The following is a 27,097-nucleotide window of genomic DNA, read 5'->3' as shown; positions in this document are numbered from 1 at the left end:
CGCACAGCGCCCGTTTCATGTCTCGCTATTTGTTTTCCTGTGCATGCCCCACCGGTGATTTATCTGCTTTGAGATTGTGGTTTATTGGAATGCCATTGTGGCCTTTATGGAACAAACTGCTCCACTGTTTGTGTGTGTGTGTGTGTGTGTGTGTGTGTGTGTGTGTGTGTGTGTGTGTGTGTGCGTGCGTGCGCGTGTTTTTCTTAATGCTCCACCAAGGCGAAAAAGAAATGGACATCCTGTTTCCTGAAGCCCAGAGTGAGTTGTCATGTGCAGGAATCTCTTCCACCAGCGCGCCATGCTGTGAGCATGTTTAATGCCTTCCTTTAAAATGTTGTTGGGTCCATACATACCAGGAGTCAGGCCATCATTTGTGTTAAGGGATTTTAAAAAGCTGACCCTGAAGTGTGCCTGGTCGGACTACTCCCGTTAGACCTTTCATTGGTGTTCTCCATTACGGCTGGTATGTCTTATGGAGCGGTTCACTTTCTAAAGGTTTTGTCTGCAGTGCTCAGTGGATGTCCCAGTAAAGTGCTATGACAACTGTGATTTATGCGCCTGATTAAACACCCGTGTCTGCTCTTAAGTGGGCGGTAAGTATGCTACTGCAAAAAAAACAAGTCAAGTAAGAATTTTGTTTTTCGAAGCAGTACCCTATCATGGTGGGACAGTTTCCTACAGATACATTTCATTTGACGGTCGGAAAACAACCTTTAACCAAAAGCGATCGAGCTGAAGGCACCTCTGGGGCTTTTTGTGTCAGGTCATACTGAACCTACCCTAAAAATGATGTTGTTTGGACACATTTTCTTTGGAAAGGGTGCTGTAGGTGGCTGGAGGGTGAGCTGCTATGGATGTGGACGTGTCTGCGAGTTGTATGGCCTTTAGCTGTCTGTCCTGTGACCGCCTGCCCAGCTGTGTGTGTGTGTGTGTGTGTGTGTGTGTGTGTGTGTGTGTGTGTGTCCACGCTGCTTCTGCCACCACTGACCTTAGATCCATGACAACAACCCCACGAGACCCCCATGGGAGGGACTCTACATCTGCCTGTGTGTGTGTGTGTGTGTGTGTGCGTGCATGTTTGTGTTTGTGTTAGTGGATGATGAAGCCCCTTACCCTCAGCGCCCAGTGCCAGTCTCCTGCTGCCTCCTTAGCGCTGGAGCCCAGGATGTAGCCCAAGCCGCTGCACACAGAGACAGAAAGACTGCATGTTAGAAACACAAATAACATTACATACATTCCTACAGACCTGAATGGTAACCAATGCCTGTTACATATCATGAGTCATGAGTGTCCTGAGTTAGCTGCGTCTGTCATTTTCATACGCCTACACCACACACAACCTGTTTGTAGTGTGATTAAAGCCGCGCTGAGTGTTTGGGTACTTGACATGGGAGAGTATTATGACAGCGGAACTGATCAAAGCACCGGTTGGTCTATTTGTGGAATGATGTGAGTGATTTGTGCATGTAGTCACCCAAAAGGCAGGTGCAAAGTTAGCGCCCATGAAAGCAACATGATTGCAGTGCTAACAGGGCTGATCAATTGAATTTCACCACATTTGACTTGAGTTCGGAGCGGCGTTTTGTGTCCAGAAGAGAAATAACAGTGAAATGCTTTGCGGAGTAATGTAGCTAGATCAGATCAGATCAGATAAAGCTGCCCCCTATGCTGCGATAAGGCCTCTGCTGCTAGATAGCATCAGCATTTAAAGGACGAATAGTAAAACCCAAAGGCATTGAGCGCCAGAGGACTGACAGTCATGTATTGTGAGCATTGATTTCCCCACAGCATTGCACAAGAACATAAGGAGTTGGTGAGTCTTTGCTATTGGTTAGCCATCACCTTGACCTTATGCACTAGAGCTGAATGGATGGACAGAAAAAATCATCTGAAAATATTACCTAGATTTATTTTGTATAAGTAAATCACACTACTAAGAGGACCTGTCTGTGTGCATGTGCAGAGCCCTCTGGCCGGCCCAGGAGACACCGCTTTCCCTTTGGAATAGAATAGCAGATTGAAGCAGTAGATTGATGATCAGGTGCGGCCAAAGAATTTACAGTTGGTTCTTATCAGCACTGGCTGCTGAAGGGCCAATACGTGATTTACTAGTTTCACACACACACACGCACACGCACACACACGCACACACACACACACACACGCACGCACACACACACACACACACACACACGCACACGCACACACACACAGACACACACACACACTCACACTCACACACCTACACGTTCAGAGTGTATAGGGAAGGATCAGTCTACGGTCGTGCTTCCATGATTAGTTCTCCAAAAATAACAGCGTAGCATAAACGGGCCCAGACAGCATATGATATTTCCAGTGAGTGACTAACTGGCTAATCTTATCAGAGTCCGCCCAGAGAGTGTTTATGGAAAGTTCAACACCAACAATAAAACTCTAGTGTGAAAAATATGCACACATCAAACACAGGCGTCCTATAGAAACCTGTCTGTCTGTCTGTGGTCGGGGCCAGGTCAGAACATTCTGAAAAAAGGAGAGCAGGGGAATCCATTTCCTGGGAATCCGGTGTGATTCCTGAGGTCATTTCCTGGAAACAGTCATAACAACCTCCAGTCCAGCAGACAAACAAGTGGGAGACTGTATAGGATGTTTTAAAGTGCACTTTACTGAGGCACCACTCTTTCACCTTCTATTGTCTGTGTGTTGCCGGGCAGTTTACGGTGACCCAAACATTTTGGCAGCTCATAACGCTACCACTCAGCTCAGAGGGGGCAGTTCACTCCTTCCTCTCCTCATTTAGCCATCCGCTATTAAAAAACTCCATCTATTAGTACACTCCATTAGTTATTTAAACATGCATCACTGGGGGTTTGCTCTGCAACAGTGCCATGTTGTGGGTTACATTAATGTAATGCTAGTATGTGCGCAGTGTTTTGGGAGAGACTGCAGTATATGTTTCCCCTTATATTAGCATTTCCTCGTGTGCGCTCCTGCATGCAGAAGCTAGAAACCAGCACAGCATGTAGGCAGATGCTCGCAAAGCCTGTGTAAAACGATAAACCACAAATGGCTCCTGTGTAGTATACACTGTTTACTGGTACATTCATCTTTTATAACTGGGATGTGTTTGTGTTGTCCCTGTGGCCCTCTTTTCCTGATTGAATGAAGTGAAAAGGTCGGAGATTGGAAGTTTAATAATAACTCAGTTTTTTTTCTCCCAAAATAGATAGCAGATCTAGTTGTTACCAGGCGGCTGCTTGAAGAGTAGAGGCTGTGTGTGTGTGTCTCTTACCTCCCCAGGGGGATGGCCAGGTAGAAGACAGACAGCATCATGGTGCGGCTGTTATTGGTGAACAGGTCTCCTATGATGGTGGGGGAGATGGAGGAGTAACTGGACTCTCCGATACCCACCAGGCCCCGAGAGAGCACAAACAGCCAGTAGTACTGCAGAGAAAAAGAGACAGGAAAAAAAAAAAATATATCGAGCTCAATAAGAGACACTTTAGTCAACCGCAGTTCCATTATTATTACTCAGAAGTTGCTTTTACTATTGTACATTATTTTTAGTGCCTCGATTAATTTGATTGTCCACTCGTTAATATTATTTTGTGTTGTTTTGTTTTATTGCACAACCCTGGAAGCATTCCCACTTTTCATTTCCCTTGCATGTCAGTGTGACTCTAGAGCTCTAGAAACAATCCTACACAGAAATGGTTGTTCACAGATCATTTCTGTGTTTTCTGATATGTCTATCTACCAAGATGTTAGACATTCTGATGTACACTGATTGGACAACTGACCAAGACACATGTCACACAACTACATCACAATGATGCAAATGTTGAGATGTTGTGGCACATTGCCGCGAAAGCATAGGGGAAGTTAATGACTATATAACAAATCAATCAATGAATTAACAAAAAGCATTTGCGTATGTTTAATCCTAATACAGTTTTAGTGGCATATTATCTTCCCTTAGATGTGACAAGCGGATAAATAAATAAGATACAGTATATACTTAAAAGGCTTTAATAGGAGCATGCACACCGGCAGGGGCATCTGTGTAGGCAGCTGGATTGTTAACTGTTTCCATGGCAACTACTACTCACTGGATATGGCCTCCCATGTCTGCTGGTGATGATTCAAATAAATCTGCTATCCCCCCCTCCCACACACACTGCAGTGACGCACACTACCAATGTTGACCACTACTCTGCAAGCATGCATGGGTAAAATGAGTTGCATGTGTTGTCATTGTTAATGGTGCTGTACTGTATACTCTAAGCATGTTAATCTGACCTTCTCTTACATTCACATTGCTTTACATTAGCTGGGATATTTTTTTTCTATTTCCATCTTTAACATATGCCAGCCCATAGTGGGCCATTATAATGTAACTGTGGGCTGTATGTGTATGTGAGCGTGAGTGTGATAAGGTTAAACTCTGCTACGGGTTTTTCAGCCGTGAAAGGAGATTAATGAAAGTGCTGTAGCTAGCAGGAACAGTGACAGAGTAAGACAGTGGACCCTGGTCTGACCTGAGCTGTCACCCCAGGCTTCATGCTGCTGGATGGGACATGAGGTCACACAAACACACACACACACACACACACACACACACACACACACACACACACACACACACACACACACACACACACACACACACACACACACACATCCTTGTACTTCTATCTTTGTGAAGACCTTTATTGACATAATGTATTGCATACACCTTGCCCTAACCTTAACCATCACAACTATTTGCCTTACTCCAACCCTCACACAAACCCCTAACTTAAACATAATTCTAACCTGAACCTTAAAACCAAGTTTTAAATGACCCTTTTTAAAGAAGTGAGGGCCAGCCAAAATGTCCTCTTTTTCAAAAATTGTCCTCACTCCGATGGTTAAACGCTTACATTGGTCCTCACAAAGATTCCTGTACAAGTTCACACACACACACACACACACACACACACACACACACACACACACACACACACACACACACACACACACACACACACACACACACACACACACACACACACACACACACACACACACACACACACACAGTTTTGGACCTATTGCATAGCCTATTCACAGTGCTGCTTTCAGCTAAACGCTAATGCCTAGCTGCTATAAAATGCTAACAAAATAACAATGCTAGCATGTCAATGTTTAGCCTAATGCTTTTAATGTTCACCACCATCTCATTTAAGTGTCTGCTTACATGTTAACATTAGCTAATTAGCACTAACTTTAAAAAAACATTTATGCACATCTCAAACATAATTTAAAGAATTTAAACGCTTTAGGAAAAAAATGTGTTCTTTACCACTTAACCTTCTCCACACAATAAGCAATTATCTATTAAACAGGACCTAGAAGGCTTGACACTCATTAGAGTAGGCTACTGTGTCAATCGGCCCACTTCATTATGCGATTTTGACAAAGGAAGGTCATATCTGTCCTTACGGTTGTAGATAAAATGTATTTAATACATAAAATTGTCATTAAAAACACTAAATGATCATAACATCCCAGTCAGGCTTTATTACAACAGAAGCATGAAGCTCACTGGTCATTATCCTTGTCTCACACTCTTTATATTCATGAGGTGAAAGTTAATGAAACGAGTCATGCGCTTCATTGGAATGGAAAACAGTTTAAATAGACTGTACCCCAATGTGTTTTAAATTTAAAATGACCTTTGGGCTAAGAAGTGAACATTGGAGGATATTCTTTTTGTGGTTATGCAGTAAAAAAAACAGTATGCATTTTCAAATAATGTCTGTTTTTTTCTGTTACATAAGATCTGAACTCCTTATATATCTGCAGCAGAATCCTTTCAGAATGCCCCCAGAGTGTCTCCAGTGCATAATGATACTTGGTTGTAAGTGGTCATTAACATTTCATTACATGTCATGTCTTTCATTTCTCATGGCGACAGGCCCCGTGCTGCTGCTCTATTACATAAGAAGGCATCCATCCAGCCCTGCTCACATCTGACTGTCACACTCTGGAACATGTCTTAAGGGGTGAAGTGAAAGTTTAAGGGCCAAAGGACTGTGCGTGCTGAGGACCACTCATCTCCTTATCAGCATGTTAAGTGGCATTTTGTCTAATGGGAAAGAGGCCCTTAAGTTCATCTTAGCCACAAGCTAATGTATCCGCCCTGCTTGTATGTTATCCTGTGTAACTTTTATGAGCTCAGTAACGAGAAAAATTGAAATTCATTTGATTTTGTACTGTCCATTTTATCACGATGTGTGATGATTTGCGATATGCGGGACACAGAAATGTTACCTTGGCTATTTGAACAAATACTGTAGAACATTCGTGATGGTTGAGACGTGGGCTTAGAGAAATATGTCTAATTTCTATTTAGTTTGCTTATTCGGAGTCGCCGGATCTATCGTATTATATTACAAATTGTGTCTTGTAATTGGTCAATTGTGTGGCATGACACAAAAAATAAACTTCATTCATTCGTTTATTCATATAGACACATGGCTACCATCTTGCCTCCTAGCAGAGGGGTCTATAGGGGACTGTCCCCCCCTGACACCATCCTCTCTTCTGAGCTGTCATCCCTTCTTCCACAGTTTAAGAGCCTCGGAGGGGAACGTGGTTACTCACTGAAGAGAAGACACTGTGGGCCTCCAGCATGCAGCTCTGCATACATTTAACTAATGTACTTTTGGGGGGGGGGGGTGCTCGTGGTGTAGTGGTTAGAGCACCCCCCCCCAAAAAAAAAAGATTGAGATTATCCGTGAGTTGTATCTTTAATGCGTCTGTCCATCAACACTGTACAGTAGGGTCTTTCTGTATAAAAGCCGCACACACATGCACATGTACATGCACAGAGCCTTCTACTGTAATGTGATGGCTGCTGTCAGTGGGATACCCCTCCCCCCACAGAAGAGTAATGGTATAGCACTGGGGGGCTTTTGGAAGATACCAAATCTAAATCCACTTGTCAAGGGGGGCAGAGGAACAACGGCAGAGCCTTATCTTTCTAAAGGGGTTGTAATTGAGACAAGGCTGAGGCATGGGCCTTCATTAGTTGATTGGCTGGTAGCCAGTGAGAGAGAGAGAGAGAGAGAGAGAGAGAGAGAGAGAGAGAGAGAGAGAGAGAGAGAGGGAGAGAGAGAGAGAGAGAGAGAGATGGAGAGAGAGAGAGAGAGCGCAGGCAGGGAGACATAAAGAATGTCCACTAAGGCAAAGTGGGTGTCTTGACTTAACGAGCGTATCATTTCATTTCACATGCCTTAACATCAAGCATATCCAGAACATAAGAGAATGATTATAGCTCATCTCGTCACAGGCCTAATAGAAGCGTTATGCTGTATAGTTCTTGAGCTGTGGCTGTTTGAGACAGATGTTGTATGAGATGTGGTTACCTCTTTGCTGATGAAGGAGCTGGACAGAGTCACAATGGACCAGAAGAAAATGCCACAGCTCAGGATGACCTTTCTGTTGAAGCGGTCGCCCAGGTAACCGAAGATTGGAGCAGCCACCATGAAGCTGCAGATGAAGACTGCAGAGACGGGAGAAGAAAATGGGAATGTTACAGACAGAATCATGACAAATCTGTTTTCAGTCAGATAGTAGTTGATACAGTTAGTTATTGCACTGAGGTGGTAGGACGGCCTAGAGGTGGCCGACCAGTAAACATGAGGTCGCTGGTTCGATCCCCGGCACCGGACAGGAGGGTGTTAGTTGTAAAACTAGTTGTGGCTGGTATTACATCTACGGTGCCCACCATCTCTACCATTGTGTCCTTGAGCAAGACACTTAACCCCAAAACTGCTCCAGGGGCGCTGTACTGCGGCTGACCCTGTGCTCTGACCCCCTCTGAAGTGCGGTAACTTGAGAGGGGATAAGCGGAAAGACAAATTTCAATGTAACCATTGACTAATAAAGTAACTAGCATCCTCCGATTCCAATAGAACTAAGCCAAGCATGTCAGCTTCCAGGTCCCCCCTTATTAAGCCAAGAGCTGTCCAGATCCACTGTGTGATAGCAGCCGGGGCCCAGAGACAGTGAGAGGACTGCCAGAGGACACCTCCATTCAACTCCCACCAATTAGGATACCATTATAGCCAACTTCTACTATACTTACAACACAATGTAAAAACACAGATGATGTCAAAGCGAAAGGGGATATGGGTCGAGAAGGATTCAATATATAAAAACAAGAAAAAGGAACAAAGAAAAAGTGTAGAAGAAGGACTTGGCCAAATCCAGCAGCTCTGAAGGCCAGACACTGCAAGCTTAAACATTGTTTTTCAAATACTGAGATTTTTGACATGTCTTTTTTCATCTAGTATAAATAAAAGGTCCAACATGTACATTTGATTTGACTAAACCTAGTGTGTTAGCATCTGTATATTTCTCCTATAGCCGACAACCATCTTTGATTTATTTAAATGTATCCAAAATATTTTCTATTAAAACTTTGATCAATACTATGTTGTAAAAAATCAAACAGATATTTAAACTCTGGCTTTATTGGACATCTAGCTTGTGTAGTTTTTTAAAAAGATGAAAATTTGCACAAATTGCCAAATATGCATATTTATCCAAACATTTCTGAAAAAATACATCAATTAATATTAAGTATGTAAGTAATCTAAATGTTCATGATGTTGATAATATTAAAAAAAACAAAAAATTTGCCCCAATTCACCTGCAGTGTCTCGCCTTAAACTGAGCAGATGCGAGCACAATGTCCCATACCAGCCCTGATTGTTTCTTCCAGGGAGGGAGGGGGAGTGTGGCCGCTTGCATGGCCCATTCACTATTCCTCCATCTTAATTTCTTACAACTTGGCTCATGTCCCAGTGAATGGAACACAATTGCTTTAAAATGTCTTCCTCTTTATTGCTTAATTGCTCAAATTGCTGACTGGACCCTTTCTCAGGGCTTTTTAAACAATATGTATGTGGAGGAGCACCGAGCCCAAACAGCTGCATTTTTAATGTTCACTCAAACTGTTGTTCTGTGTCTTGGCAGAGGGGCAGAGATGTTACTGTTGACAGCGGTGAGGGGGAGAGGGGGAGTGGGGGAGGCAGGCTGCAAGTGTTTGACACATCATCAGCATAAACACACAGCCAGAGGAAGGAGGGATGAGAGAGAGAGGAGAGGAACGTTATATAAGATGGCAAGCATGGCAGTCCTACAGCTGCTGAGGCCAACCAGCAGGACAGGGGGGACAATAATCAGATTATAGCCTCTAGTAACTGTGGTTTGGAGCATGTGATATTATGGTAGGAAAAAAAACAAAAGAAGATGTCCTGTTTTTAGGAATATAAGGCCGCGGAAAAAATTAAGAGACCAGTCTGGATTTTTCTTCAATCTTCATCTCTACATTACTTATTGAAAAAGCTCTTAATGACAAAAAAATTTATTGGAATTTGGTAGAAATGTTGTCAGTAGTTTATATTGTGAAATCAAAATGTTCATTTTACTCCAACATCTGGCTCTAAAGAGTAAAACGAGAGACACTGAACATTAGGAGTCGTCTCCGGAGGTGTATATGTAAGAAAAAAAAATGGATGACAGCAGGGTGCACATCAGAAACAACTTCCAATAGCACATGAGATTAAGAGCACTTATTTGAATACACTTGTTTTTTATAAAGCAGCAAACTCTTCTCTGTGTAATCACATGTAATCACAAATTACTCTGTGTAATCACATGTAATCGCATGGAAATGATAGTGGTAATCGTGGTGACAGCAATTCCCACATTTTGTCATTCAATCATTTCTGAAACACCAATGGCTATTTTCAATCCTGATAAACAAAAATGAGATATTTCTCCAAATGAATTGATCATATCCCAGAAGAACTCCATTAATAGGACTGCGCTGCTTTAGCCACCTGTGCAAATGAGAGAAAAAGATGACGTTCAATTAACAAATCACACGCAAGGGTGAAATGCACACAAACTGCACTGCCAGACAGAGTCCTGGGTGTCCCTGTTTCTTTTGTATGTTCGTAAATAGGGACTATTCCAAAATTCTGCTCAAAATGTTCCCTTTATGCAAATAAGCCTTGTTGCAAATACCACCTAATTCACAACCGTCTTAATGCTTCGTAAAAGTGCAAGGTGCCACCTGTAATAGTGCTGCAGGGAAAGAGATCCGCTTACTCACTTGAACGCAAAAGGAATGTGAACTGCACTCAGCTGTCAAACCTTGTGGGTGGGTGTGTTAGTGCCGGCATATAATGACTGCAAATTATTTGGAGGATATAATAGGGCAGAATGCGGGTGCTATTGATCTGAAATCATGCAGTTATTAGCGTGCACAATCCATTCTTAGTGGACCTGGCCCTTTAAGGTTTACCCTCTCTGGTAAAAACACACAGGTGTCCTCCAGTGTGTCCTCTCATTGTGTGTTTTAGAGACAAAGAAAAAAAGAATCCCATTTCAGAGAGTGAAATCTAATATAAAAATGTAATTTAAATACTAATTTCAATTACTATTAATGAATGAATCAGTTACAGTTATGGCTTTGGGATTGCTTTATCTATCAATTACAGATCCTCAGTCTCTCCCAGGCTCAACTCTACAGTGTATCCCCTCTCTTCTTCTGTCCCTCACTCTCTTGTCGCTTGCCTTCTCTTCCTCTGTTCCATCCATCATGAGCCATTCTGTGGCTGGAAGTGCCGCGGGTCTGTTGTGTAATGCTTAATGACTCTGATGAATGCTCAGTGTGGGTCCGGCCACCGGCAACCATGCGCGCGCACCCACACACACCAACACACACACAGACACACACATACGCATGCACGCACACACGCATGCACGCACACAGGCATGCGCGCACGCACACACACACACACACACACGCACGCACACACACACACACACACACACACACACACACACACACACACACACACACACACACACACACACACACAGAACACATAGAGGAGCAGGGTGTAGTGCACACTAAACGCTGGAGATAAGACGAGGGTGAGGTCCACAATCAGCCAGCAGCAGCTGCTTCTGCGTGGCTTTTTTGTCTTAAGCCAGGGGGCCCCACAGATCATTACCGTGGCTGTTTAGCAGCTTGTCAGAAATACATATTCCCACATCATTAGCTGGCCTATTTTTGGTCATTAGCAGGACCACACACCACTATCTCCCTGTGCGTGTGTCTTATTCCAAGTATAATATGTGATTTGTTGATAAGCTATAGGCCACTTTGTTAAGGCTCATTATCACCTCTTTGCAGTGTCGGCACATGAGAATAAGGCCTTGACTGTGTGGTTGCATTTATTCAGAGTTGACCTTGCTTATTAACCTTGCTGCATTATTAGTTACAATATGCTTCATGCTGGGTGTGTGTTAGGCCTCAGTGTATAAGCACAGATCTAGAGGACACTGTACTTGGCCACGAAAGAGTTACTATCTCCTTTGGTAGATACCTTGAAAAAAAACACACACTTCTCTAGAAGCTACTTTTAATTGGACCGTACAATAAGAATCAGCTTTGTTCACTTGACGAAGTGGGAACAGGGGAATGTTGCCATGGTGTTTCTGTCGGGAGCAGAAACAGGTGCGACCTTCTACAGAATCAAGGTGTCAGTTTCAACATCGCAACATTTTCTCCCATCAAACTTCTCTCCAATTAGAGTCAGCCACAGACGACAGACGACCCTGCTGTGCTCTGCATACACTATAGGTTGTCTTCTTCTGTTTCAACCTACATGATACATCTAGCAGAGAATAGAACATCTGTAACAGGCCTTTTGCTTAGAACAATGGGACAACATGTCTCCTATATTAGAACATTTGATATAAAATGTATTTGTAATTCATCCTACTGAAATCAACAGTAATATTTCATGATTGCATTTTCATGTAATGAATCCAATGTTTCATTATATAAATGTATTGGCAGATTGTGCATATATACAGTAGGAATAATCTGTATTATATAAGGCACATGCTGTCCCTGCCACCAGATGCACACTGTAATATCACATGTAACCCCTCATGGAGCCTCCTCTGCTCCCAGGAAATCCCCCGTCACTATAAAGACTTGTCTGTGAAACCACCCCACTGTTCTCCTGTCTCTTTGCAAAACCCTTACAGCAGGCCAGAGGAAGAGATCTGTCATGCTTCGGAGGCAAAGATGTCCTCCCGGGAAATGCTCCAACTCATTTTGAACAATCCATTCTGTTTTCTTAAAATATTTTTTTTTAAATAGTGTTCAAAAACTTGTCCTTGGCACTACATCACATGTTTTTTTTTAATGTTTTCAAGGTTTGTTAAAGTCACAGTGCAGATTGTTATGCGTGCCACATAATGGGCAGTGGAGACGTTGTGTCCGATATGTTTGATTAGCAAGAAATGGACTCAATGATGAGAAAATAAATGTTCAATCTATTTAAGTACATTAAAGTAAAGTAAAGAAAACATGACTCACAATAAGCCAGGTTACACCTTCAACACTCTTGTGAAGTCTTTATAGAAAAAAGGCTACAACTGGAATTGTCAGGGGATGTGACTAATTATTATTTTTATTTTTTTCTACCTTATATGGCCATCACTGTTGAACAGGTAGCAGGAACAGGAAGTGGAGTGACTACTTCTCTTTGACTGACACATACAGTAAACAGCTATTGAATATGAAACATGCGGAAAATGTCGCCCGTCCTCACCAGTCACATTCTTGCGGTGAGAGCCATTGTCTCTCTGTTTATTCTTGTTTATGCAGTGGAAACACCGCAAAGTTCCATGTGTGTGTTTGTGTGAGATCAACCTTGGCTCATCACCAGAGATGGCAATCTCTCATAAATAGAGTGCATATGTGAGAAATAATCAGCAGTGAGGAGCAGACATACTGTGTGTGTGTGTGTGTGTGTGTGTGTGTGTGTGTGTGTGTGTGTGTGTGTGTGTGTGTGTGTGTGTGTGTGTGTGTGTGTGTGTGTGTGTTTACACTGCAGGCCAAAGGGGAGGACCAGTTTTCATAACCTCATCTGTATGGTCAGCTTTGACTGCTTTCCAGACAGTAACATGTTCAATCGGCATTTTTAGTGTAGTAGGAGTAGAATGGTTCTTATACTATTGAGCTACACTGATGCATCTCCTGTCTAACTTTTGAGAGATCAGATCAGATCAGATCAAAATAAACATCATTGTATTCAAAGCAATGATGTGATTGGTCAGTGTTACAGATAAAGCATAAGCTCTCTTGTAATGCTGGATGCACTGTAAACATGATAAGGTTAGGAAGACTAGATCTATTGTCACTAGATAGTTTTTTGTTTTGAGGCCAACTCTAATGATATTTTGGCGAGATAAGTTATCATTAATATGTATTGTAACTTTAAATTTTGAGTTCTACAACAATTCAAGAATTCAATAAAGGTAAGGTTGTGCCAACGTATCATTTTTTGTTCAGAAAGTTTTCCAGACCATTTTAACACTGTTTAATATTTGAAAAATCATTTTGAACGACTTGGACTGTGTTTTTTCTGTTTGACAAATAGTTAGTTACAGGCTCAACTGTCATTTTTGGAAATTCTCAGTTAGACTGAACTAACAAAAAATTTGAATTTTCATTACACATGAATGAAATCTTAACCAAAGATAATTAGTTAAGCAGTTTGAATTGGCCTCAAAACTAAAAAAAAAAATCTAGCGAAGACAGATGCCTTGGAAAATTTGAGTTCTCCTTACTCTTTGATTTTGTCTGATCCTGAATTCACTGACTTTTAATTCTGATAACAGTCCTCACTGAGGGCAGGTCATTATAACTATTTGTGACAATGACGGCACCATCACATAGCCAGGTATGTCTGAAGGAAGTGACTCAACCGTAGACAACTTAAACAAGTCGGCTCAACCCTACATCCTGCCTTTATCACAAGTCTCAAGCGCCATGTTAGCTACTATTAGCTTAACACACACACAATCCTTTCTTTTACAGCTACTCTTTATCTGATAGCTATAAGGGGTCACCAACCTTTTTGAACCTGAGGGCTACTTCATGGGTACTGAGTCATACGAAGGGCACCCAGTTTGATACACTCTTCTGAAATAACAAATTTACCCAGTTTGCCTTTAGTTATATATTATTATTAATGATTAATGATATTCATCTATGTAAAGACACTGATCAAGTTAATGATTTCTCACAATAATGATCAATAATGACTTAAAAAAGGTGGGAAACAGATTATTATGCTATTTTTAGAACAGGCCTGCGGGCGCCTCATATGGTCCTTGTGGGCTGCCTGGTGCCCGCGGGCAGGGGCGTAGCACCAAATTCTGGGCCCCTATACAAAAAGTCCTGATGGGCCCCCTGAAAAGCGGTCTTACATTACACATGGCTCTCTGAGCCAGACAACTCCACAATATTTCATCTGATGAATGACCAAATCATTACTTTTACCGGTGTTTCCCCCATAATATGTCTTAGTCAAGGTGGTCACTGGCCAGGGTCACTGGAGGCGCGAAAATTTTGGGGGTATTATGCTCAAAGATGCCAATGCGCACTATAGAAATAAACAACTGTTTATTTGAATACAGTTGTGCAATTTTGTTTGCTATGTGCAGGTATACTTTTACAGACAGTACAAAACACAATTAAAGAAAACTTCTAATGTTTTGGTGCAATACTATGCAGACACACTAAATACAAATAATAGACCATACACTTGTGTAGGCACATCAAGTGCAAATTCAACTTTTTAAAGTTCCTTTATGGATGGGGGGCTGTGATTATTGTGGACAATAGGCCTACTGTGATAGCCTGGTCCAACCAGACCATCGTACTTAATTTAATTTGTACAGAAGGTCTGGAAGTGCTGTAATTGGCAAACATTCACTCACTTGGAGGCGGGTGTCTGTTGAAGTTTAAAACTATTGGATCTGCCCAGTGCCACTCTGGATTAGCCAACCAATCGCATCACGTTTCGTCGTCACGTGTGTCATGAGCCGGCTTTTGACGGTGCGTTCCAGTTGGACAGGGAACTCGGAAATTTCCGACTTCACTACATATTGTAGTCTATGAATCTACCGGTACCTGGCAACAGTAACTGGTTGGAGCCTAACGTTTAGTTATTTGGATGAGAAAGGTTTTAGGTGTCCATACTTTCGCGAGCAGATGCACTGGAACACAGACAGGTCGGAACTCGGAACTACCAAGTCGGAAATCTCCTTCTTCCGAGTATAAAGGAACGCAGCATTCAACTGAAACTGGAGCGTGACTTCGACGTCATCGTTCTCAGCCACTCGCTCTGTTCGCTGATTGGACGGCTGTAGATTCTCCGGAGAATCTGGGAAATGCGCTGTACACCCAGACTGACTACTGAAGGGAAAATGAAATTTGGCCGGAAGTAGGCGGGCGGGCGGAGCCAGGCTACTACTGTGATGTGATAGCCTATAATTCATTAATGGTTATTATTAGCCTACTTGCTTGATTTCTTTTTAAATACAGGTCGTTTTGGAACATGTCTTTCCCAATTTAAAACATAAAAATAAAGCAGCATTGAAAATTCAGAAAATAAATCTTGTTGGCCTACACTAGCATGCTGTTCTACAAATAAATAACTCAATAGTTGAAATAATAAATACAATGTGTTTTCCCCTTAAAATGTCTAAATGCATTTCAAAGACAGTAACAGTGTGGCACTTCTTTAAACTTACTGAAACTTGCAGGAGCCATCACTCTCATGTATTCATCAGACTTTTCTTTGCGCTGTCTGAGCTGATAGATAGGTTGTGTTGCCACAGTGATGTGGAGTCTTAAACTGTCCTAGCTTTGCCAGCACTTATTTCTGTACAGCTAAATATCCCCATAGAAACATCGCTGCGTTTATTTTCGCCACCAGTTAAATTCAATGTCGGCTTGCTCCTGCTTACTCTCCCGCACACATGCCTTAGTCATGCGCAGGCCCCTGATCTCCTTGCAAGGGTCAGGAGCCTATCACGAGCCAGTCAATTATTTATTTTTTTGGAATGGCATTGTTCAGGGCCTTCGAAGATCGGGGCCCCACATTTAGCTTGTTAAAAAAATAAAAATATATATATTTTCTTTTTTTTTTCTTTTTTATGGGCCCCCCTCTGCCTTGGGCCCCCCCACAACTGTATCACTTTTTCCCCCCAGTCCGTCGGCCCTGCCCGCGGGCACTGTGTTGGTGACCCCCAAGGCACAAGTTATGAAAACAAGCTGTCTGGATAATTAATGGAGAGAAAAATTGTGATTAAATTAATATGTCCGCTCAAAACTAAGCTATGCAGTAAATATGGAGATCACTGTAACCTTATTGAATTGTTTGAACAGTTTAGTCATGTATTACTGTCACGTCATCTGACTACAGGGACCCTGTTTGAAGCCATAGAAGTAGTGAGTCTGGATTTTCAAGCCAAGAGCGAATCATTTGATCATTATTCTTTCTAATCTATTTCATTCTCTTTGTAGCCAGGGGTTTGACGCCCCCCAAAAAAAATACAAAAAATAGTCTCTTGAACTCACTGTCTACTTCTGACAGCATAGATAACAGCAGTCCAGAGAAATAAACTCCAACTTTTTTTCCCCACAAAGAATACAATGCATTCTAAAGTTCTCCAGTCTTTAACGTGCCTATCAGGTAAAGGAGTGCCAAACCGGTTCGGAGGATGCTCTTTATAACTCTAAATGAGATTCTGTGCATATTTCTCACCGTCTCTCTGCGAGAAGAAATTAGATCATTTAAACATAGTTTTTAGCACATTCCATGAGAGGACAAAGGCTGTGAGGGAAGTCAACAAAACAGCAGACACACTAACTGCTACTCTGAGACACTGGAGTCAGGTATTTCAGTGTAACATTACTGTGTTGTCATTGCTGTGTTGTCGACACAGGTGAATCATGTTGTCCGCTGGTTACCTCTTTTGTCATCCGGATATGTAAAGTCAAACGTGCATTCAGTAAGCCTGTTTGTCAGCCTGGTGGTGTAATACATTATATAAAGCCCTTCCTGGAGCAAATCCTTTCACCAAATATCTCACTGATATTTAAAACATTATTGCAATTGAAATGACTATCTTTTTTGGGATCTTATTATTTTAACATAACAAATCCATTAGGTCTGCAGTTATAAATTGGCACCTAATCGTTGAATTTATATTGGTTCTTTTTTAATATTCCTCGTCTCCATGGCTCCATTAGGCAGTCTGATGATTATTGTTGTGGTTCATTTTTGGGTAGACATTTTACAGTCAAATAATCCCTATATATAAGTTTGTACAGACATAAAGTGACAGGGCACATGGATGACCCTACATATGATACAGTGGAGCCTGTCAGAAGCGTGTTGTTTGTCGGCGTAGATAGTCAAGACACTGAATGTGTAACATCAACTCAAAAACTGAATACAATTGAGCAAGCTGTATAACCACTGGCAGACCCATATTCACGCACGCGCACACACACACACACACACACACACACACACACACACACACACACACACACACACACAAACACAAACACGCACGCACGCACACACACACACACACACACACACACACACACACACACACACACACACACACACACACACACACACACACACACACAAGCACACACACACAGGGGGGGAGGGGGACTTGAAAACACCGGACATCCAGCTTCGCTTTGATAGGACAGCAGAACAAAACCTACCGGGATGACTCACCACTTATAATTCAATGCCACTGTAAAAACAGCATGAGGGGGAGTGCACGTATGACGCACGTATGTTGCATGTGTGTGTGTGTGTGTGTGTGTGTGTGTGTGTGTGTGTGTGTGATTGATGTCCACTCATACATTACCCTATGAAACACTAGTTTAACCCCTGGAGGGAGCACCTGTGAGGCCCTGCATCCTGCTGTGTGTGGGAAGCCTAATGCTCAGCCGCCCATTTGATCCATTGAGACACTTTGTCTGTCTCTGTACGGAATATTTCACATTTCATCTTGAAGTTGACTGACAGAAAGTTCATTTTAAAAGAAGTGCTTGAATGCTCCATAATCCCCTCTATACTGCCGGTGCAGATGTACACGGCAAAATATGTGTCTGCTGATTGTTAGGCGATCCTTTGAAGCTTCTGCCTCTGACGTGTTGATTGTTGAGGTGAACAGGTCGTCACAGATTCAGGTGCCCTACAGCTTCAAATCTAAAAAACTGTTTTGTGTTTAACATCAAGTGGCACAGTGCTACTTCACGCAATGCAAAATGGAGGCAAAAATACGGTTTCAGGGTATGATTTTGAAATTTTTTAAATGAAGTAAGCATTGGAATCTGAAACTAGTAACATTGAACAGAACTTGCTATACATTACATCGAAATGAATCATTATTATTATGCTACCCCTAAAAGCCAAATCTCATCCATTTGGATCTCTGAGTATCCCTTGCTTTCCCTGTCATCTTTTTAGGTTTGCAATGTGGGTAATTCCCACTGTCCCTGAAGTTGCAGCTGTGAAACCTGCCAGTTAGGACAGACCAACGTCTCACCAATGAGGGATAACAGTGTAAAGAATTCTCTAGCGTCCGTCAGCTGCCACAGAGAGACAGAATTAGAGGAATAGGAGAAGTCCTCTAGCTGCAGGTCTGTGCATGTCTGCAGGCTCTATGGACCCGTCATCTGGTGCCCAAGTGTCACTTTGACCTGTGCACTGTGTGTGGACCAGGTTTGTGTGTGTGTGTGTGTGTGTGTGTGTGTGTGTGTGTGTGTGTGTGTGTGTGTGTGTGTGTGTGTGTGTGTAGGTGACAGTTTTCATCACAATCACAAACACAGAAACTGTAACATAAATATCACTTCTCCCCTTCCTCCTTCACTTTTACTCAGTCAGTAAAACACAACTGTTATAACTTGATAGAACAAAGAAGGTCCCTCAAGCCTAGCCTAATATTAACTGGTTTGTCATTTAAGCGCATATATTACATAATTCATTTCATGGAAGGGACTGCTGTTAATATTACTTCACAACAAAGAGTGTCAATCACATAAATCACTGCTTCAAATGGGAACTGCGAACAATACCAAGCCCTGCTTTGGGCACAGCCGTTCATTCTAAATGGATGTGAGATTTGGCTGCTGCTATTTTTAGATTTTAAGGTGACATCTCTTTTGTGTCACTACATTATTGTTGGTGAGTCACCTTAACGATCATACAAACAATACATATGAATCTGTCATTTCAACACACACACACGGCGTGAGAACCAAACTTATCATTACTCTTAAGGTTACCGGTTCAAACCCTTGTGATGACATACAACAAGGTAATCCAAGCCGTCACATACCACTGTCAGGGATATCTCAACCACACAGAATATGTCAGGCATTCTGAAGCCTTCACAGTGAAGGAACTTAACACCATGTAGTCTCACACATACAAGTAGTATACTGCGACGGGAGATGCATGGATGCAGTTGCAGACCACTGATCGCACCAAATGAATGGATCTGCCCTCTATTTATTTATCCTTTATTTATACAGGTAAATCCCATTGAGACCGGAGACTCTTTTACAAGGGAGACCTGTTCCCAGTGACACGTTACCATTCACACACACATTCATACACCGATAGCAGGCTGACTATCGACATTCACACGAGGCAAGGTGGGTGAAGTGTCTTGCCCAAGGACACAACAGCCATGACACATGGGCAGGGCTGGGATCGAACCGACAACCCTTCGGTCATTGGCCGACCCGCTCTACCACCTGAGCCACAGTCGCCCCCGAAACACTGCCAACTAAATCAGTGACAAAACCACATTCAACAGGGTCAAAACCTTTCATAATAAAAGCCCTTCAATTCTGATGCTCATAGAGAATCCTTTAGAGACTCATGGCAACCTACTGTCACTACAGCAGAAGCCACAGGCATCCTGATTCAAACAGATCATGTCCATGTATGTACACAGTGTGGACACGATGGCAAGCAGCGGCTCGTAAATGAAGTGAGTGAAGTGACAGCTAGCATAAACCTCATTGTCTTCTTAATGAAGGAAAAGAGACACACCTTCAAAGTAAAACACAAGTATGCTTGTTATTTATATAGATCCTTTTATAAATCTTTGGGTGGCAACTCCTTTCATTAATTCTTATGTCCCAGTGTGGTTGATAATTATTGTAATACAGAGGTTTAAATGGTATTGTACGTTTACTGCCAAATTGGGGCTATGGAGACAGCCTGGAGGTGTCTCACTATCTCTGGAATCGTATTAAATGATATACAGATAGATATACGCACAATCTAATGCTGTTTACTGGAGTTCTGGGTCTCATTCAAGACCTTTGTGTATCTTCTATGGAGCGGGGTAATTTCACTCTTCTCTCTGCCCCATACTCAAAAGAAATAAGTATGAGAGAAAGAAAATCAATATTCATTACTAGAAAAAAATAAGTGTTTTCAGGTGTGCTGGGAGTGTCAGCCTCAGCTTTGTCACTACTCCTTCCTGTCATGATGCATTGGCCTGCCTGTGTGCCTGTGTGCCTGTGTGCCTGGGTGCCTGGGTGTGACACATAACTTCAGTGTTAGTAGGACACCAGAGCCGTACCAACCCTCAAGACGTTCTCACGCATTACATCCCTGCTTCCTCCATGGATTCCCCAACTGGTGTGGCACTCTGAAACACTTCTGCATTCCTCAGACTTTCTGTTCAACCACTAACCCCCTCTGCGTTCAGTCTTCACCAGGGTTAGATTACCGATGTGTTGGGTGTATGGCGTTTTGATAAATGCCCACATGGAGCCTGGGAAACACCCCAGCAAACCGTTTCCAGTCAAACTCAGCAGCTAGAATTCCTTGCAGGAGCTTACCATGGAGCGCTGCCTATAATGCCAACTTAAAGCCCCTTATTCTTTTTTTATTCCTTTCCTTTCGGTTACTGTGAGAGCGGATAACTTGTCAGCACAGCTATACAGCAGAAATCATACCCAGTGTATATACCTGCTCAGAGCAGCTGGGGAAAATGACACGCCGCTTCAAACACCAGGCCGACCGGCTGGCTGGCTGGCTGGCTGTCTGGCAAGAGTGCACTAGTGGAACACCAGCTTTTGCACATTACCAGCACACACATACTATAAGAAAAACACATATGGTTATAATAAAGAAAGATCCTAGCTCTGGTTCTGGAAACAGGGGAACAGTAGTGTGATGCGCAGTCAGTCACCCAAGCTGCAGTGATTTATCTCCCGGGATGGTTTCATAAGGCATCGAGCAGAGATTCAGTAGCAGCTACAGCCTGAGTCTGAGTTTGTCTTTCCTGTTATATTCCATCAGTTACTACAGGAGCAGGGTTAGACTTAAAGAAATGCAACCAGCTGAAATGACAGATGACTGGTCTCTGCTTTTTCTGTGATTGTGACAGTGAGTGTTCTTGTAGGCTAGTCGCGTTATTAGGACGTATAGGATATGAAAGCTAGACTAGGGCTGCACCATTTAGAAAGAAATACAGCTCTGGAAAAAATTAAGAGAACAGTCTGGATTTGTATTAAATCTTCATCTCTACATAACTTATTGAAAATGCTCTTAATGACAAAAAAATTTGTTTTTATTGGAATTTGGTAGAAATGTTGTCATTAGTTTATATTATAAAACCAAAATGTTCATTCTCTTCAAACACAAGCCTATAAATAGTAAAGCGAGAGACACTGAACATTTGTAGTGGTCTCTTAATTTTTTCCAGAGCTGTATCTAGTTGTGATAATTGTGACTGATATTGCAATTGCGATATGATTTGAGACATTAGAGAGAATGCTCACTATGACATCATGAATCTAATTATTCATTGAAAAACATACTGACTTATGGTGTGATTTTTGTGGGGAAGTGACCCAACTGACTTTTTCCATTTCTAAAGTATATCTTTGCAGTAAAATTATTGTATCGTCCAATATTCCAGGTAATACTCAATTTAACTTGTTATGTATCATTTAAAATCCTAGACAGGACATCTCTGAAGCCTGCCAATGTTTCAATTAATAAAGGTATATTGCCACACGTTTAGCACCTTCCTGTGATTTGTAAATTGCAGTAGGTCATTTGGAGATTCAGTGAAATTTCATTTATTTTGCAGATGTAAGCTAGACACACTCATACAAGCACGCATGACTTACACATACAGACGTTCTGTTAATGGTGACTGAAGCAAGCAGCAGCCCTATCTTTGACCTTGACTTGCTTTATGAGTGGAGCACTGGTGTTCGACCAGGACGGGCGCTTGTGTGTGTGTGTGTGTGTGTGTGTGTGTGTGTGTGTGTGTGTGTGTGTGTGTGTGTGTGTGTGTGTGTGTGTGTGCGTGTGTGTGTGTGTGTGTGTGTGTGTGTGTGTGTGTGTGTGTGTGTGTCTGTGTGTGTCTGTGCGTGTGTGTCTGTGCGTGTGTGTGCGTGTGTTCCTCATTGATCTGTTGATGGCACTCGGAGCACAGAGAGCGGAGCCCAGTCGTGTCCTGCAATCGATCTGTGTGCAACATCTATTTTTTTTCTTCCAGGAAAAATGTCACCAAAAATCCTGTTACCATAAATGCTTGATCACTCCCAAGAGCACACAAAATATGATGAAACAACAGGCAACATTTCCAATCTGTCACTGTGTTTGTGTACAGTTTGTGTCACGTTTAAAAGCAAGGGCGGGGCGAATAGAGGTCTAGATGTGACGTTTACACGGAGAGGGGGTTGACAGCCTGCTTGTTAAATTGGCTTTAACATCCTAATTGCACTGGCAGTCACTCGTCTGTGTTGCTATTGGTTCGTGGGTAAAGGAGACAGGGAGCAGGGTGCCAATCATCACCCAACAGCTGCCCTCCTCCGAGAGGTGGCCTAAAAAAAACTGCCGGAGATGGAGTCTCTCTCACACACACACACACACACACACACACACACACACACACACACACACACACACAGACTGGGATGTCGACACATCATCAGGTCACCGTTGCTATTCTCGTCTAAGCTGTAAAGAGGGGCCGCTGAACACCAACGCAACGCAACTATTTGGCTTCCGGAGTCAATGGTGGAGAAGATTAAACCCTCTCCGCCATGCATGAGCACAGGGAGGGAGGCACAGGTGGGCTCTTTCTTCCCCCACGTCTCCTCTAAGGTGTCAGGGGGAGTGACAACAAGACAGCAACAGCTGCCAAACCGTCCACAGAGAGAGAGAGAGAGAGAGAGAGAGAGAGAGAGAGAGAGAGAACGACAGGGAGAGAGAGGGAAAGAGAGAGAGAGAGACAGGGAGAGAAAGAGAGAGAGAGAGAAAGAGAGACAGTGACAGAGAGAGAGAGAGAGGGAGGTACAGAGGGATACCAACGAGGGCAGCAGACAGAATAGGAGCAGCTGTGAGTGGCCCAAACAGCTGATCAAGCACTGATAGATCCACTTTCCAATGTGTCAAAAAAATTAATAAATGTTTGACAGGCAATGAACATGAACCTACACAACTGGCCACACGTCAGCGCCAGTGAATAGACAGGTTCAAGCCAGCTGCTCAATGTGAAAAGGAACAGTTAGGAAAACTCCAATTTTCAAGGCAACTGTTTTGACCAGATTTCTGAGTTTTGAGCTGTTGGTGTGGGTGCCTGCACGTGTGTGTGTGTGTGTGTGTGTGTGTGTGTGTGTGTGTGTGTGTGTGTGTGTGTGTGTGTGTGTGTGTGTGTGTGTGCGTGCATGTGTTTGTGTGCTGGTGTCCTGTTTCAGACAAGGTGGGCAGCCCCACACAGGACAGGGGGTCCAGACAGTATGCGAGCTGTTTTGAGCGCCGGCTCCTTATTAAGCCGCACTGTGTCCATCCAGTCCAACTGACCCTGATAACTCTTGCTCCCATGCTACACTGTCTAATTACCATGCCAGATTTCATTCAAACCAACAAGGATTTTTTTTTCAGATTCACCTTAAAGCACTTGCTTACAATAACCCTTAGCACGTTAAAGGAATAGTTCAATATATATATTCTTTTTTTATACTTCTTTTTTTAAAGTTTTTACTAGACAGTTTGGAAAGACCGAGATGAAATGGGGCAGAGAGGGGAATGACATGCAGATAACGACCACGGGTCCGACCCGAATTGGTGGTTGCATGAGGTACTGATTTAGTCTGTCATGGCGGTCAGCACAGTCACTACAAGGAGTTTGGAGGAGACGTAGCTGTAGCAGAAGTCAGCCTTGTATTGTTGCAGAGGTTGCCAGCAGAAACACCTTTTCTCCATATATATAAATGCTAACCTAAAAAATAAATATCCATTCAATTGTTTTCTAAAGGGAGGGTTTTTACACTGCTGATTTGCGCGGACGTATGCAGCGAATCACTCCGGGCGCTTAACACTAAGAGCAAAACCTCTGAGGAATACTTTCTGCTCCTGTTAATGATATAGTTCAGTGTAAATACAACCACACTGACCTATCCCATTAGCAGGAGGAGAAAGTGTCTCTCACAGATTTCACTGTCTGGTTAACAAAGCAGCTCGATCCCCCCCCCCCCACCCTCCATCCCCCCCTGTCCTCCCCAACCGAAGGTAATCCTATCCAGGTGAAGCCCCTCTCCTCTCCGCTCTCTTGCATTAACCTTTGCTGTCCTGCTGTACCCTGGGGACTGCTCCTGGTCCACAGCTGCGTGTAGGTGTCACTCTCTTCATAAAGCCCCTGCGCTGAGGGCCATTAGCAGACGGACCTGTCATTTCAGCACACTATGCTGCTGCTCTGACAGCTCTGCTGAGCTCAGGTGGTGCTTGTGTCTCCCCCAATACTGAGCCGCCAGTTAAAACTTGTGTCACCTGATTGTGTATTCATTCTACTGTATATCCATGAATACAAATATAGCACACACAATGTTAAGCAACATGATGAGGAGCAGAAAGAGAGGATAGATCAAGACTGTTTGATCTGTTCATTTCATGAATTTGGGATCAAGTTTGAACTGTTTTTATTGGCCATTGTGCTGGTTCTTTTATATCCAGTGGTATGGTTCTTACGGGCGATTAGGCTGGTTATTGTGCTAAAACTGGCAACCCCTTGGCTTGGAATTCGCAGCTTGTTTACTGTGTTTCAGTGAAGGTGAAATGTCTAAACCATGGTTTGGCCAACGTTCCATGATGGACAGGGCTGGAGAGCTCCAGGCTTTTACCCCAGCCTGACTGACAGCTATGGAACACCTCATCCCCCTTATACAGAGAGCATTACGCTCCTCAGGCAACAATGACACACACGCACACACACACACACACACACACACACACACACACACACACACACAATAGACATGAGCGCATACCTCAAGTCCATTTTTTTGTTGTGTAAGCTGCTTTTTGAAAAAGGCTTGATGTTGCTAAATAACAGCCCACCACAGGGTATTTTCCATGGGCCGTCCTTGAGCGTGATAAAACACCAGTTTACTCAACAGCAGTGCGAAAGGGCATTCATATTCGCATGCCATTCGCTCTCAAGACACATGTTTCTTATTTTACTGCCAATGGGGGAGTGATAATTCAAGTTTTTCTTTCCTAGAAAAAGGAGGATAGATATCTTAAATAACAAGCCGAGGACTGGCACATTCCTACACCCCGATGATAAAATACAGAAGAAAAATTTTAAAAATCATCCAATGCCACTGAAATATTTGTTGGCTTATTCTGAAAAACTATATTTTATTCAAGTCCAAAATAGACATTTCTTGGAGTGCGACAATCAAAATGCAAACACTTGCACTTGCAGGTCTGAATGGCTCCTCTGTATAACGCTCAGTCAGGCTAGAATTTCCCCTCAAAAGCAAACATGCTGTCAGTACCTTGTAGATATGGGAAATGTCTCATTGCAGTAGTTCTGATTAGGAGCCAAAGAAAAGAATGGGTGAAAGAAATGCTATCAGAGTTCATGAAGGGGATTCTGAGTCAGACTGGGGTTTTGTTTCTAGCACTTGAAGCCTGCAGTGTGTGGTGAGTGTGTGTTAACAGAGTGAGGGTGACCTGGCAGCAAGAGGTAGAGAGAGAGGAAGCCTGAGCCAATGCACAACGCCCACGGGCCTGTAAAACACATATGCTGGCAGTTTGTCTTCCCAGGTGGACCAAGCTGACAGAGAATGTAGCTGGCCTGGCTTTTGGCCTGGCTTTGGCCTGGCCTGGCCTGCAGGTGCACACAGAGGCAGGGATTGTTCATGCTAAGGAGACAGAAGAGTGGGTGTCGGGGAAAACGGAAGGGACCTGTTGTGCCTACTGTAAACATGTACACTGGAATAAATGTCTCTTCATACATGAGTTAAAACAAACAAACATGTAATACAAGGTGTACTTTACTTGTAAACTCTGCTAATGGAACAAGTGGAATTTCACCTGTTAAGATTTTTCATGAAAATAAGAAGCGATTGCCTCTCAAGATAGAAGGGATCTTGAAATGATTTATTTTACAATTGATAAGGAAGTGTTAGCTGTATGACACAATAAGCCTGGAATGCTCATCATCAGGATTCCTCCACTGACAGGTCATTCTCTTCATTTCAAATGTAATACAGATTATTTCAAGTGGTACATTAGTGGCACTGTCATAGATGAAAGGTAATCCTCACCTATACTTGAAATAAGATGAAGTGATATTTGAGCATTTGAAGTTGTTGATATTGAGCATTTGTAAAGGAAGAGCTTTTTTTGTCATAGTAAACCAGCATTGTAATCCTAATGTTCTAGTCCCTATATCTCACTAGAACGTTGCTTGTTAGTTTATTGTGTCTGACATTAAGTGTCATGAGATACTTTATGACTAGAAATGACACCAATATGTTTGGTAATATTTAGATTCTATTTTGCAGTGTACGTGCACACACACACACTGGGAACTCTCCTTTTGCAGCACCCTCATTACATCACCCCTCTCCTACCCCGGGTCTCTTCACACCCAGGCTCCCTGTCTGTGCCTACAGCCGAGGCCCAGGCACAGACAGCATTCCTGGGGCCGGTGTGAGGAAGAGGTCGGGGCCTGGGGATCAGGGGCCAAGCGGAGTCTCAACTAGACACAAACAAGCAGCAGCTCTCTAGACCGGTCCACTGGGTGACTCCTATAGACGGTACAGAGGGCAAATCAGCTCCACACCAGCCCCCCTGCTAAC

General features: G+C 43.0%; 1 protein-coding gene across 1 annotated transcript in view; it reads right to left on the bottom strand.

The window, feature by feature from the left end:
• spns2 (SPNS lysolipid transporter 2, sphingosine-1-phosphate) overlaps nt 1–27,097 on the bottom strand; it is a gene marked incomplete at its 5' end in the record, with an annotated part of 73,848 nt that overhangs the window by 22,403 nt on the left and 24,348 nt on the right. The window contains 3 exons of the mRNA XM_080040740.1: nt 1,114–1,180; nt 3,290–3,441; nt 7,410–7,546. Coding sequence (XP_079896866.1) covers nt 1,114–1,180; nt 3,290–3,441; nt 7,410–7,546 — 356 coding nt within the window. The remainder of the gene's footprint in view (nt 1–1,113; nt 1,181–3,289; nt 3,442–7,409; nt 7,547–27,097) is intronic.

Source organism: Ammodytes marinus (assembly GCF_949987685.1).
Source record: "Ammodytes marinus genome assembly, chromosome: 14".
Lineage (NCBI taxonomy): Eukaryota > Metazoa > Chordata > Actinopteri > Uranoscopiformes > Ammodytidae > Ammodytes > Ammodytes marinus.
The sequence above is the reverse complement of the archived record's forward strand: the minus strand, read 5'-3'. Positions and strand labels throughout refer to the sequence as shown.